Source organism: Typha angustifolia, chromosome 13 (genome assembly GCF_048772165.1).
Source record: "Typha angustifolia cultivar Huaian chromosome 13, ASM4877216v1, whole genome shotgun sequence".
Classification (NCBI taxonomy): Eukaryota; Viridiplantae; Streptophyta; class Magnoliopsida; order Poales; family Typhaceae; genus Typha; species Typha angustifolia.
The window spans coordinates 6,045,384-6,059,622 of NC_133251.1; the positions used below are offsets into that span (position 1 = coordinate 6,045,384).

At 36.3% G+C, this 14,239-nt stretch overlaps 1 protein-coding gene across 1 annotated transcript; it reads right to left on the bottom strand.

The window, feature by feature from the left end:
* Positions 1 to 1,520: 1,520 nt before the first annotated feature.
* On the bottom strand, positions 1,521 to 13,382 carry LOC140773764 (DExH-box ATP-dependent RNA helicase DExH10). Its single transcript, XM_073116485.1, has 17 exons — positions 13,278 to 13,382; positions 11,803 to 12,851; positions 10,525 to 10,839; positions 10,186 to 10,290; positions 9,920 to 9,988; positions 7,246 to 7,413; positions 7,089 to 7,160; positions 6,903 to 7,019; positions 6,295 to 6,519; positions 6,005 to 6,163; positions 5,703 to 5,792; positions 5,518 to 5,613; positions 5,282 to 5,435; positions 5,047 to 5,195; positions 4,859 to 4,954; positions 3,698 to 3,790; positions 1,521 to 1,914 (listed from the first exon to the last, which is right to left on the bottom strand). The coding sequence occupies exons 2-17, from the start codon at positions 12,790 to 12,792 to the stop codon at positions 1,804 to 1,806; spliced, it is 3,009 nt and encodes a 1,002-aa protein (XP_072972586.1). The 5' UTR covers positions 12,793 to 12,851; positions 13,278 to 13,382; the 3' UTR covers positions 1,521 to 1,803.
* Between the last annotated feature and the right edge of the window lie 857 nt (positions 13,383 to 14,239).

The window sequence follows — 14,239 nt, forward strand, 5'->3', positions numbered from 1 at the left end:
TCAAATTGAGCTTAATGACCGCATAGTCTTTCTCATTGTCTCTCATCATTTGTTTTCCTCATCTCATCCCCACTTCCTCTTCGTCGATTCCCCTCGATGCTGTTCCACCACAATGTCAACTTGGTGAGCCTCGTCTCCTTGTCTCCGACCTCCCATCCTCCTCCCTCCCCTTGCTAGGTTGGGTGGGCCGTCACTAAACTTTTATCTCCACCACCTCCTTCCTCTCCCACTCTAGCTTCTTCTTCCTTCCCTCTGATGGCCTAAAAAACACTCTCAACCCCTCCTCCATCTTGTCATGCAACCTCCACCATAGCCGGCGCGCTACATTGCTCACAAACACCCCCACGTTCCCTTTGGAGACGAATCTACAAGGTGGGTAACACTACCGTTTATCATGCTAAGAACTTTCCTTACTCATCAAATTTTTCTTTTTAGTATGTTGGAAAAATTCTTATCCTCCTCCTTTTCCACCTCCCCCTAGCTTGCAGAGGCAACATCAAGTTCTTCTGATTCCTTCCCTCGGCTCGAGTTCTTGTTGTGGAATTCCTACGGATTGAGCCGATCTGGGGTTCTTCAGATATGATCCTTCGAGAAACCCTTGATGCTGGACATGTATGAAGAGTAATATTGATTTTGGAGTTGGAACTAAGAATGGATGAAACTTGTATTAGGAGAGATCAAAGTAAATGATACAATTACTGTAATTTGTTTTTGGCTCTTGGTTATGCTGTAATTTGTTTTAAGAAGCATTATTTGTGCCATCTCAAGATGGTGTGCACTGCACACACCAGATAATTGCAATCCATCCATCATGTACACAGCAATTGTATGATGAATGGTTGAAATATGCTTTAGCTGATGTTTTTCTTTCCTGCACTCAAAATCAAACAACAGGTGATTGTAGTCTCTATTGTTCTTTGTTGACCATTACTATTTTGTTCAACTTCTTTGATTGATCTGTTTTTACCAAACTAATAAGCATGTTTGTTGATGCAGAAGTTTCATGCATATGGTGTTTGTTCCTCATTCCTTGCAATGTACTGTATTTGATCCATGAAGTTGCATTTGCAGGCTGAACATTCCATATCACTTGCTTCCTTCTACAAATCATCCTACTACCCTTCAAGTTTTACATTCAGAGAATCCCACTGTTTTAAATGTATTGGTTGATATGGTTAGTATACCTCTCAGACTATGGATTTTGGAATGTTAATAAGTGGTTTGCAACTATACTACCTCAAAAATATAATATTGAATTCTTTTAATTTATCATCTCTTTTCCAAAGTGTTGCAATAACAGACTCTAATCACTTGGAGTCGTCAACTTTTGCCCTTAGTTATTTTTTATTCTTTCTTAAGCCTTTGTAACCACAGCGAATCTGATATCCCAAAACACTCGTTATGCCAAAATATAAAAACGCTAGCTAATAAAACGATGAACTATTCAGCAGTTTATAAAACGGCAAGATGCATGATAATTTTGCCAAAAGAACACGACATCTCAACTGTTTATCCGAAACTTATAAGAGACAACAGCTAAACAATTCATTCATTTAGTAGCTCACTAGCTCATGTACAAATTACAAAGGGCCTATAAATTGAAAACAAGGAGAACTCTAGGGAAGAGGAATCGAATAACAAAAGTTCTACAACAATTCATCCTAAAAGATGACACATATTAGGCCAAATGAAGCAGGGCATCTGGCAAGCTGACACTGGCGAGCTTTGTGGTTAGGATCAGAGTGCTCAACCAGCATTTCTTTTACATTAGCATATGGACAAGGAACCAATGATCTGTTACTCTCACAAGTACAAAGAGTTGGCAAACATTATTCCTCGTCGGAGACTTCCACTAGCCTCCTCAAATTTCTTCTCAAGATCAACCTCTCCAACAGCCTCCGCAGCAGATCGCAGCTACACCATGGCATTACAAAATCAATCAATTGCAGTAAATATTTGGAGCATTCGAAGGAATATGGAATCACAGCAAATTGAATCTTTGTACTCCTCAATAGCATCCATCATGCATGAAAGACTTTCTTCTAATCATAATTGGGTTTTGGCAAAGCTGAAGGATCTGAAATTTGTATGATGTGTAGCTGGCTCTATATAAATTAAACACTCTTCCATGTTTGTTGATCCTTCATGCAAATTATACAATTTAAAACTAAGGATAAAGATCCATGACAATATACATATGTACGTAAGTGTGTAGGTGTGTATATATCTGGTCAAGTTGTCATAGTAATATAATAACATGTGCACCTATTTGCACACTAGTTTCTATGACCCATCAAATTCGCAATTGGCCACTACTTAATCATGATCAAAGTGCTCGTCTCTAGATGATGGAGTCATAGTCACTTGTAGAATAAGAATATAAGCATTAGATATTATCACATTTCAAGCTGACAAAGGCAATTAAATTATAAAGATAATAACTAGAAAAGGGAGGTTTCTATTTCCTTTTCCATTACTTTCAATATGTTAATGGATATTTAAGTAGATGGATGCTTAAAAGGACACAAAGATGATACACAAAAAGGGACAGCATTAAAAGCATGGATAAATGCAAACTTCATGAACTTATCTGCAGAGAAGGATATCAGATGCAATATAGCTGACGAGTTGTTCACAAAAATTAGATCCCATTGATGTTAGATCATATTAAGAAAAAGGATAAAATCTACTACAACTAGAACATGTAAGCTGTCTTAGTAGCCGCTTACCTAGATTACGAGATGCTTCAAAGTGGGAAAGCACCCAACTTATCAATATAATTCCATTTTAATCATAAAAATTCGTTATTGTACAGAGTAAATTGTAACTTGAGGATGACAACTGACCTAACCAAAGAATTTTGCAATGTCAGGAGCAGATAAAATCATCAAATACATTATGTGTTAGACAGTAAGGTTGTCAACTAATGAAACCATACCATAAGTTGGAAAGAAAAAGACCATATGATAAGAGGCCAGAATCAGAAGGGCACCTTGATCTGATGAAGCCATAACTAGGGTGTCAAGTATTTACATGTGTTAAGAGTGTTAAAAAGGATAAGACCATCATTCCCTATCAGCTTAAGCTTTTATTAGTAGTTGATGGCTTTGCAACATGATAGACAATAACGGAGGACATCAACATAAAGCCAACACAAGCATGGATGTCAAGGAATGGACCACCATTGATTCCAAGCAGCAGCAATAATATACTCAATTCTACCTTAGCAGCGCGGTGTTTTGGCCAATATCAGGAATTCTTCTCTCATCTATGGCTTTGTATCTTTTCTTCACTCACAGCAGAAATCTTAGTTAAATGGTGTGAGTGGCTATGTCCTCACTCCCACACTAGAGAATGTTTACCTTTCCTAAACTCAGCCAGGCTTGATCCAGCTCACAATAGAAAGGGAGCGCAGCTCAAGCTCTATCACAAAGTAGTACATTATATACTGAAAACGTGAATCTCTTGCTTTGATAATCTCTTCACCAACAATATAACAGGAAAGGTTCTAGATCAAAGAATTTTACAGTTAAGAGGGCACATCAATAAAGGGAGACCTATTATCTAGAATTAAACAAGGACCGGGAGAATAAGATCACTAACACAAAAAAAATAGGCCAAGCATGAATACTAAAACAGACAATTTAACAAAAAAGAAAAAAAGGTAACAGGACAAGAAAAGCAATATAGATATTACCTGATTCAAAAATTCATCTAATCGTCTTGCAAGACGTATAATGCTCCCTTCAAAAATATCTGTCATTTCAATTACCTCAGCAAATGATGCCCCCTGTATGGGAAAAACTAGAACAGTCAAAACGACTGTGGAAATTGGAATAAATATCACACAAACTGCAGCATATCAATGGAATTTAAGGTATGTAAATCGCAGGCTTTTTATATTGGATGACAGCTAGTGATCAGATGATTATAAGAAATACTAGTGCCTCAAAAAGATACCTGCTCGGGAAAACAAGATAAAAAGGATTGTTACGTACCAGATCTGGACGTAAGAAAATTATGATAATTTTTATGGTGGTAGCCTCGGAAATTAGGGTTCTAATGGTTTTGACTTCACATAAATTAAAAGTCAGGATGAAAAAATAAAAATAAAATAGTGGAGAAAGGTCAAAATGGGACAGATCGCTAATATCCGATATTACAACAATTGTTGGAAAGTGGCAAACGACCAAGGATGATGATGGACGACCGTATAGTAAAATAACTCGTGATGGAGGATGGTGACTAAAGTTTAAAACCTTTGGAGGTTCTACGACTATAATCTACTCATAGGAAGATAAAGACAATCTAATGATTATATTAAATATAAAGAAAATAAGAAATATTTGGCTAAATTTATTCAACGATAATAATCAACAAATGGCCACTCCTATTTATAGGAGTAAAATCCTAACTGATCGATTCACATGCGGATTATCCATTTTATTTAAACTTCAAACCAATAAATTTAATTTAACTAACTCAATTTGACTCGACCTAACTAAACCGACTCAACTAACTTAACTCACGTGGTCGAATCATAACAAGAACAAGATACATGACTTTTTTTTCTCTACAGCTACAACTACAAATAAAGCAAATAATGCAAGCATATAACAAATCATAAGAAAAGAATAATACCATTACTCAAAATTCTAAAATATTATTAAGCTACATTTTCAGTGCTAGCAAGCTAGTTTTTCAATGCTAACAAGAAGTTCATTAATTTTCACATTATTTTTCTCTTTAGTGAGTAGAACTAAGATGCTTAATAGTGGAGAAAACCAAAATGTTTGAAGGTTCGATATCTTTATTTTCTTGATCTGATTACTGATCTTTAGTAGAAAAACAAACCAACCTTTGACCAACAATATATTACATCCATTAAGTAGGGCCTAATAGTTGACTCCACATATTCGTCCACATTAATGTCCAGCTTACATTGACGTTGCACCTGAAATGAGCAAAAGGAAAAAAAATTTGCATTTCTTAACACAAGCCCATAAAACTTTACAGAAATGCAAAAAGAGAACCAAAGAAACCAACCTCTGCAATTTTTCTAGCAGCATCCTGAAGTTGTTGCAGAGGTTTTGCAAGCTCAGTTCTCAAGTGTATTTGCTCATTTGATTTATCACAAGGAATAAAACAGCTAGCAAGAGCAGCAACTTGATGATGATCAAGATCATTAAATGTACCTAATCACCAAATGTTTAGACCCTGTTTAGAATAAAAATAAGAATAAATGCAGAAATGAAACAAAGCGAGGGAATAGAAAGAGCACCATTAAACATCAGCTCAGTGACAAGCAGTTCATCCCCTGTGTCTATAAAGCAGGCAGCTCGTCCTTTTAATTGGACAACACTATCGGCATCAATATGACCAAGCATCTTTAGAACTCGTGAACGATTTTTTAGTTCATCGCGAAATTTTTGTAACTACATAAAGAAAAGGCAAATCAATAGTTCTGATTGTAGAGGACAGACATCATAGCAGCTATCCATCAAGCATACTCACTACCTGTGAGTCCCGCATTTTTGTCTTCAATTGCTGGATTTCATGACTCAACTCAGCTTTTCTCTGGTACCACTTCAATTGCTGCTCACTTTGACCAGACTGACAAAATATGCAACACGTATCACATTATTCACCAGTACAGAACAAAATCACATCAACTACAAGCAAATGGGAAGTAGATGGGAAACCTTATGCTGTGGATGAGCACAAAATTTCTGCTCAAGTTCTTCGACTTGACGAACTAAGTCAACAAATTCTGGTTCTTCAATGCCCATATCCTAATGGAAATATTGATGATTAGAAGTATTGGATCACACAATTTAAAAAAAATCTAAAATTTTGGATGGTAATATGATCTTTTTCTAGTAGTTCTTTTTTCCAGTTGGGTTCTTTTTCCAGCTGGTAATCATCACAAAATAGTATAAACACAAAGCTCAGAAAAAGTCAAAAAACCACAAAACAAAAGTTCCTTAAAAAATGTGAAGCATACTTTCAATGGGTGAAGCTTTGGAAGTCCTTGGGGATAACGCTTTTCTAGCTCTTGCACTGCAAGAAGTACCGTTTGTCTAGCTTCTGCTGGTCGAAGATCAGAAGGGATTGCAATTCTGATGCTGCTAAGCCCACAGAGTAGAGGCAATGGCACAGGGACCTGTGATAGTTCCAGAACTCATTAGTAATATGAAGTTGAACATTTATCATATATAGGTTTGTTGAACTATCAAGCTAAAACTTGACATAAACTGACCCGATAAAACTGTTCGCCCATGAGCTTCAACTCACCACATGCATTTCGCCCTTCTCTCCTGGACGAGGTGGGCATGGCTTCGGACGTGAACCGTTCTCACTTAAAACAAGAGAACAATGAAGCAGCGTGTCCACGATGTAATTGCTACTGCGAGAAGCTGCCAGAGAAGAGGGCACAGCACCCAATGCTGCAGGGGGCTTTTTAACAACATTTACAACAACTCCCCATCCCCAGTCAGTTCCACCATCTCGTACTTTAACCTGGAGCAGTTGGTATGATTTAGAGAAAAAAATTGCTTCAATATAAAGCTCCATTACCACAACATTTTGAGCTTCCATAAACACCAAAGTCTTTCATAGAAAAGAAACAGAAAAAAACAAAAAAGAAACATGGAAGTCACCTTAATGGAACATAAATATGAACAGTAGAACTAATAACATTATGGAAAAACAAAGAATTTTCACCTTTAAAGTTAAATAGCCAAAAAGGATAGAGTGATTATAACACCGGACATATTATATAAAATGGATGATTAATAGTCCATAGTCTGATATGCAACAAAGCTAGTATAAACAATGTGAAAGTAAGTTAGAAAAATTACAACAACAAAAAAAAAAACCAAAAGAACATGATGATGGCTTACCAGCCTACCAGGTACCAAGTATAGCAAAACTCGCTCTGGCCTTATCATCTCAGACATGATACGCTTTTCAAGGTGAGCTATATCAAGCGCCAGTTTGTGATATTCAGCAAGTTCAGCCTATAACTTAGAATATTTAGTTCATTGCATGGTAACAGTTAACATTTGCTTCCAAACTTCAATAAGTACCTCGCCAGAAGAATCAAGGGAAGCAGCTTCTTGCTCCAACTTTGAAATTTTTTCTCCCATACAAGGCAATGCCTGAATCAAGAAAACAAATTAGTCTAAATAGAATTGTACAATATCTAGGGAAAAGAACAATTTTTACTAAGATATGTAAATCAACCTTCTCAAACTGAAATTGGTGGAATGAATTTCTGATGACGTACTCAGCAGTAAATTGACCCTCGGCTCGGCTCATTAAATTCAAGATAGAGTAGTAACTTAGTCTAAAAGTACTCACTAAAGGAGCAGGCCTACCTAAAACCATATCCTTGAGAATATTCATTTCCATCTGAAAAAAAAAATGTGATGAGCCATGAGAACTTGCTTCTGAAATATGCAATACTAAGATAACTTTTAACTATCCAACGCACACAAAGAAAGAACCACAAACATATGCACATCCTCTTTAAAAGCACTAATGTTTAAACTTTCACTTAAAATAGGCACTCAAGATCATCACCAAAAGCACTGCTATGTTAATATACGGAGCAAAAGTAATAACTAGATTTGTGTTGTAGTACTTTGGGAAGTTTATATTTTTGCATACCAAGTATTATTGATTTTTAAAGTTTACACCCTACATTTCTAATTTTACCTAAACTGACCCACACATGTTTTGACGATTTCTCCTGATACGAAGTAAAGTCCTTCCTCACCTTTATATAAAGGATCTCGAGGCAAATCAAAGGCATCCATCATTTCCAAAAAACCCTTACTTAAAGCTTTCTATCAAATTGTGGGAAGTATTCAAGTCCGAGTGCTAGTCAAGTTCTGACTACAACTTGCAGCACACCGGTGAGGCTAAACCAAAGGTAGAAGGTTAGAGGGCAGATCCATCCAATAAAGAACTCAAAGAAATTTCTATTTTCAACTTAAGAGAATTCTCTAGTTCTCTCACAAAGCATATTTTCCATTGTTGTGTGAAGAGAGCTTATTCATATGTCCGAGTGCTAGAACTTCAACTGAGGATGATTCTAGAACATCGGAGGTGCTGAAATGTTCATCTACCATCTATGACACGAGGAACTTTGAGAGACCAACTTTCCATCAAGTTCTTTCTTGAACTTGATTGCTTATTGTGATGTGATTGGGCAGGTTGTCCTAATGCTGCTCTACAACTGGCTGGTGTATGTTTCTAGGTAGTGTTATGATTTCTTGGAAGGCTAAGAAACAAAATGTTGTATCCAAGTCTTCAATTGAAGTTGAATACCGAGCTATGTCTGTTGTGTGCGCTGAGATTGTTTGGCTTAAGGGTCTTCTTGCTGAACTTGGCTTTCAACTATTGGATCCTACTCATGCAGATAACACAAGTGTTATTTATATTGCAGCAAATCCTATTTACTGTGAGCATAGTAAGCACATTGAGGTCGATTGTCATTCTATTCACGCGGCTTATGATTGGCATACTATTTCACTTCCCTATGTCTCTACTGATTTCCAAGTTGTTGATATCCTTACTAAAGCCTTGACTCGGCAATCGGACCAGCTCTTGACAAATTACTGCTGGTTGATCTCCCAGAATCACTTTGAGGGAGGGTGTCATCGAATATGTTATCTTCTATATTAGGAAATAGACTAAGAAGCACAGATACGGATACGGGACACGGATACGACACGATACGGATACGGGGATACGACAAATCTTAAAAAAACAGGACACAATACGTTTAGGACACGACAAAATAAATAAATAAAAGCATTATATATATTATCGATATGTTTAAAGAAATATTTTTCTAAACTTATAGTATAAATACACAAGCATGCATAAATTATTCATGAAAGAAAAACAAAACGTATACAATACTACAAAGCCAAAAATGATAATGCTAATATGTGATAATAAAATTCTATATTATAAGAATAAATATCTAACTACCTGAGAATAAATAACTAACTACCATTACTTAACTACAGTGGATGGCATAGGCGAATCTGTGATTTTACAATAATTTGCATTAATATTAATTTTCTTGTATGTACTAACTTGTGATTGTTGCATTATATTTCTATAGCATATGCAGGAATTTCCTAAAATCGATAATTTATATTATCAACTTTTATATTATATGATAAATCTTATGTCTAAAAAATTTCTCAAGAGTGTCTAAAAGTGTTTAAGGAGTGTCCGAATTTATTCTATAATTTTTTAAATATAAGATATGTCGTAGAAGTATCCGACACGTGTTCAATGAGTGTCCGACGAGTGTCGGACACGGACACGGTATGCTATTTGAAGTGTCCGTGTTTCATAGGAAATAGATGGTTGACAAATATATTCTCCTAAATGTAGATATGCAGATGGACCTACTTTCTGTGTATAGATTTATGCTGATTGATCTACTTTCCTAGTATAGATTTATGCGGATTGATCTACTTTTCTTGTTTAGCTTTATGCTAATTGATCTATGTATAGGTTTATGCTTACCTTGTATAGCTCTAGGACACCTCTTATTTAATAGAGGTTGGGTGATCAATGAGATTAAGCTTAGAATGAAAACCTACCTTGTTTTCTAACATAAAAAAAAGCAACTTTATGCACATCTTTTTAATATACTAAATATGATACATGAACATTCTATGATATGACAAACCTCTAGATTTGCCAATTTTATTTATGCTCGCTCATTTATATTTGAAATAAATCATTCATAGATTATCTTTTCTTTTACTCTTATCCTCCAAATATCCAACACAAAGATAAAACTTCAAACTCTTGTTATTATCACAGCTATTCTGATGAAGAAAATAAAATAGTGAAATAGAATTAAGAAAAGAGGTATACAATCTGATACCTTTTCATCAATCATTATAACACAAATGCCACGCTCATCTTTGCCACGCCGACCTGCTCTTCCACTCATCTACTTATCGTACATAAGGTAGACATCAGAATGATTGTAAGAAACAAAATCTTGCAAGATACAAATGACTAGTCATGCAATGAATTTGTTAGACATCTCTGTTGAACCTTGTTAATTTTTCAGTCTCTTCTTTTCTATTATTTCCTCTCTTCTCCTTCCTGTATATGTAAAAGTATTTATATGGTGCCTGAGATTACCTGGATATATTCTCCAGATCCGATATAGCGATTGGTATCACCATCCCATTTCTTAACAGATGTGAAAACAACTGTCTTGGCAGGCATATTTAATCCCATAGCAAACTGCAGATGTTTAAGAATTTAAAAAATATGGAATATTAATCAATACTTGTGCAGAAAAATAGAGTACATCTAGCATATAGGTGAATCATAGTTTACATGATCAAGCAATCTATTAATGCTCATGGTTTTCAGTAAGGCTATGTTTACTCTAGATGAAAAGCAGGTTCATTATAATATGATGAAAGAGATAATCAGAGTGGAAAGAATGAATGCCATGGAAGGGTAAAGAATTACAGTTTCAGTAGCAAAGAGGGCTTTTACAAGGCCTTCCTGGAAGAGAAGCTCCACCAATTCCTTGATTATTGGAAGAAGTCCAGAATGGTGCACTGCAATGCCTCGCTGAAGAAGTGGCAACATTAACTCTATCGCAGGTAAAGTCCTATCGTCTTCGTTCAAGCAGAGAACGGCACTACGGAAAACCTGTTCAACAATATCTTTCTCCTCCTGTGAATTAAAATCAAGTTTTGCCATTGACATAGCATGTTGCTCACATTCCCTTCTGCTAAAGCTGAAAATTATCACTGGTTGAAATTTCCGCTCCATAATCATCTGCACAGGTTTCCATATTAGGATGAATTTATGCTTGCAGCTTTTAAAATTGATTAAACTGTTTAGCATTGTAAATAATGAAATGGGGTTATTGTTTCAATGAAACAGGGCTTTGGTCTTTTGTCGAAAAAAAATAATGGCCTGGAAGAGAAGCTCCACCAAGATATGGCAAATCCTGTATTATTATGTAAGCCTGAAATGATAAATTTGTGCCCCAAAGTAAAGAAGAACTACAACACCATGAATCAGATATGAACTCCTCTTCAGCCAAACTACCATAAAAAATTATTGACACATGAAGTTTCTCTTCAGACTTATTCTTTATAAATATCAGAGGTCGCGCTGAAAATCTGATAGCTTTCTTTCTAACTTCTAAAAATATCCAACAACCTACTATATACAGTACAAACTTTAAAGCACTCAATAAAATAAATAAATTCAAGAAAGAAAAAACCGTTCCAGCAACTGTTGCTTACAGGTTTACTAAAGTAAGACTCCATCGGAAGTTGGCTGTGAAGCACTTGTTCTCTCTTTGACATCATATGACTAAATCCAAGCCAAATTAGGCAAATATTTCTTATTTAATATTTGGGTGGAGAGAGATCCACTAATACCTTGGTAATGTGTCTTTTAAAAGCCCCATGATTAGGAATTAGTGAATGATATCCAGATCAAAAAAAATTGCTTAAACAAAATCTGACAATTAAATTAGTCAATATCACCTGATGAATGTTTCACACAACTCCCAATAAAATTGTTTTCTGGTTAGAAATATGAGAAGCCCAAAGAGTAGCTTGAATTATAAAACATATAAAAGATGTAGAGAATGAAAGAATAACATTAAAATTACTAAATTGTAGTCACTAGTGTTTTCAAAATTTTAAAATACTGCAGCCACACATGTAGAATGTTACAAAAGAAAGCTATGGTATAACATGTCCAAAGATGAAAAGAATAAATTACCTTGACAATTTTGTAGATGTCCGAGCCTGCAGAAGCAGATCCACCCTTTGCAATCCGACCACTAGATTTAGCACCACCAAACCTATTCCCATCTGTGTGGCTCTTTTGCTTGGTGAATGTATCTTGCAGTTTGATAAAATTCTCCTCTTTAAACTGTTCATTCTCATCAACTACAAGGTATAAACCAGATCCACCAATAGGGAAGACATAGTGTTGTAGTGGTGTAGGTCTGAAGTCAGTGTATACCACATGACAAGGCTGTTTGTGCAAATAACAGATCCATTCGGCAAACTCAGTAGCATTCGACATAGTAGCAGAAAGAAAGACCATCTTAATTGCCGGAGGCAAGAATATTATACTTTCTTCCCATACAACTCCTCTCTCACGATCTTTCATGTAGTGAATCTCATCAAATATAACCCATGCAACTTCCTTTAACACCTCAGAACCCCTATATAGCATCCCTCTTAAAATTTCTGTGGTCATCACCAAGCAACTGGCATTGGGTGACAGGGTGACATCACCAGTCATCAGTCCCACATCAGAAAACTCCTGACTTAGTTCCCTATATTTCTGATTGCTCAGGGCCTTTAAAGGAGAGGTATAGATGACTCGCTGCTTCTCTTTGAAGGACATCGCGATGGCATATTCAGCAACAGCAGTTTTACCCGCTGAAGTGTGTGCAGACACCAAGACAGACTCATTTCTCTCCAGACAGGCCACAGAAACACGCTGGAATGGATCCAACTCAAAAGGGTAGGTCTTAGCCATCTCACCATTAAAGACAGGGTTAGAAAGAGTTCCATGGATGGCCTCCTCCTTGGAGGAAGTATATCCGTTCGGGACAGCAACTTCATGGATGCATGTGCGAGAAAGATTCCTACGTTTGAGAACAGATTCAGATTCCAACATCCCACTAGAGATTACTGGTTTGCTCTCTGAATCTTTCTCCGCTAACTTCCTCTTCGCTGGATTTACCTTTTCATCCATCTTCGAATCCAAGAATGACTTGGCAGCTATCTACAGCTCCAAAGCTCGCAATTTTAGCCCTAAATTACAAATTCAGGAAAATTCAGAAGCCAAAACTGGAAGTAAAACATTCACTGAAATTCTAACAGTGTGTTACACATTTAAAATACATCTACTCTAACTACTGCACTCCAGAAATGCAACTTGGGGAAAAGCAAGCAATTCAGAAGCAGAACCTACGCCATAAATTGTCTTTCGTTCTTTAACGAGATAAAGACGAGCTATTCAAACCTAAGCTTCATGAGCTAAAACAAAACTCGGATTTAGCTGCGCATCGATTAAGAACAAACTGAAGAAAGCTTTCTGAATTGCCTTCCGAAAACAACAAGGATTCAAAACAAATGGAGGACAAACCCAAGCATTTCGCTTTGCTTCTAGGCTAGGGTTTTAGAAATGGCGGTCCAGAAGGAGAAGAGAAGAATAGGGGTTTGAGGGAATTCGCTTACCGAGATAGACAACGACGAGAAGGAAGCCGGCGAGAGGCCGGGGGGTTTACAAAACCCTAGAAGAAGAAGTATAATAGATATTTTCTTCCTTTTTCTTTCTTTTTCTTTCTAACAATTTGAATTAGATTGATATAGAACGAGAGCGGCATGTTATACCTAGGACCGTTAGCGGATCCGGTTGTGACAAGACCCGGTTACTCGAACTAAATTTTGGTGTTAACGGATCCTGTTGTCACTCCACCTGGTTAATATATGTATATGTTTTCTTTGAGTTTTTTATCGGATTTACTATTCCTACCTATGTCACCTCAAGGAGAAGATTGGGTTTGTTAGGTCAAACTCACTTATCTAGGTTTAATTGTCACTATTTTTGGAGGACTTCTAGATTCAAGTTCGTGTGGTCGAACACCCCACCAATAACTTCCCAACACTCCAATTTTATGATGTCGTCGAGGCATTGGAACGCCCTCACAAATAGTGTTTGAATGTCCGAATGCCCGAACGTCAATTTCAATCCGATTAGGATTATTTTGATTATTCATTTAGTTTAGAGCTTAATTAGTTCTAAGACAATTAGAATTAGTCTTCATATAAACGGTGAGCAGCATAATGTAGAACTTTATTAAAAAAATTATTGAGCTTGTCTCTTCTTCTACCTCTCATCTCTCTCAAAACTCCTTCCTTCTCATTCTTTTATGCTGAAGTCTCGACTTCTTTTCAACTATCATATCTCTCTAAACCCTTAGGGGCCGGCCTTCACTCCTCCATCATATTCCCTTTTAATCATATCTATCACTTTCATCATCATCTTTATCTTTTTAATCTCCTACTCAATCAAACACCGTCATCACCATCAATCGCCGTCCATCCATTAACCCACCTTATCTTAGGAACATATTTTTTGTTATAATTTACAAAATATGTATTAAAACTTCTGCTTTTTATCGTGTAAACTTATTAGG

What these genes read in the sequence shown, in the direction of transcription:
- LOC140773764 (XM_073116485.1), bottom strand. Translation starts at nt 12,792, where the DNA reads ATGGATGAAAAGGTAAATCCAGCGAAGAGGAAGTTAGCGGAGAAAGAT. An exon ending in CCCTTGATTCTTCTGGCGAG is followed by an intron (nt 7,020 to 7,088) that starts GTACTTATTGAA and finishes TCTAAGTTATAG; the next exon opens with GCTGAACTTGCTGAATATCA. An exon ending in CAAAGCTTCACCCATTGAAA is followed by an intron (nt 5,793 to 6,004) that starts GTATGCTTCACA and finishes TATTTCCATTAG; the next exon opens with GATATGGGCATTGAAGAACC.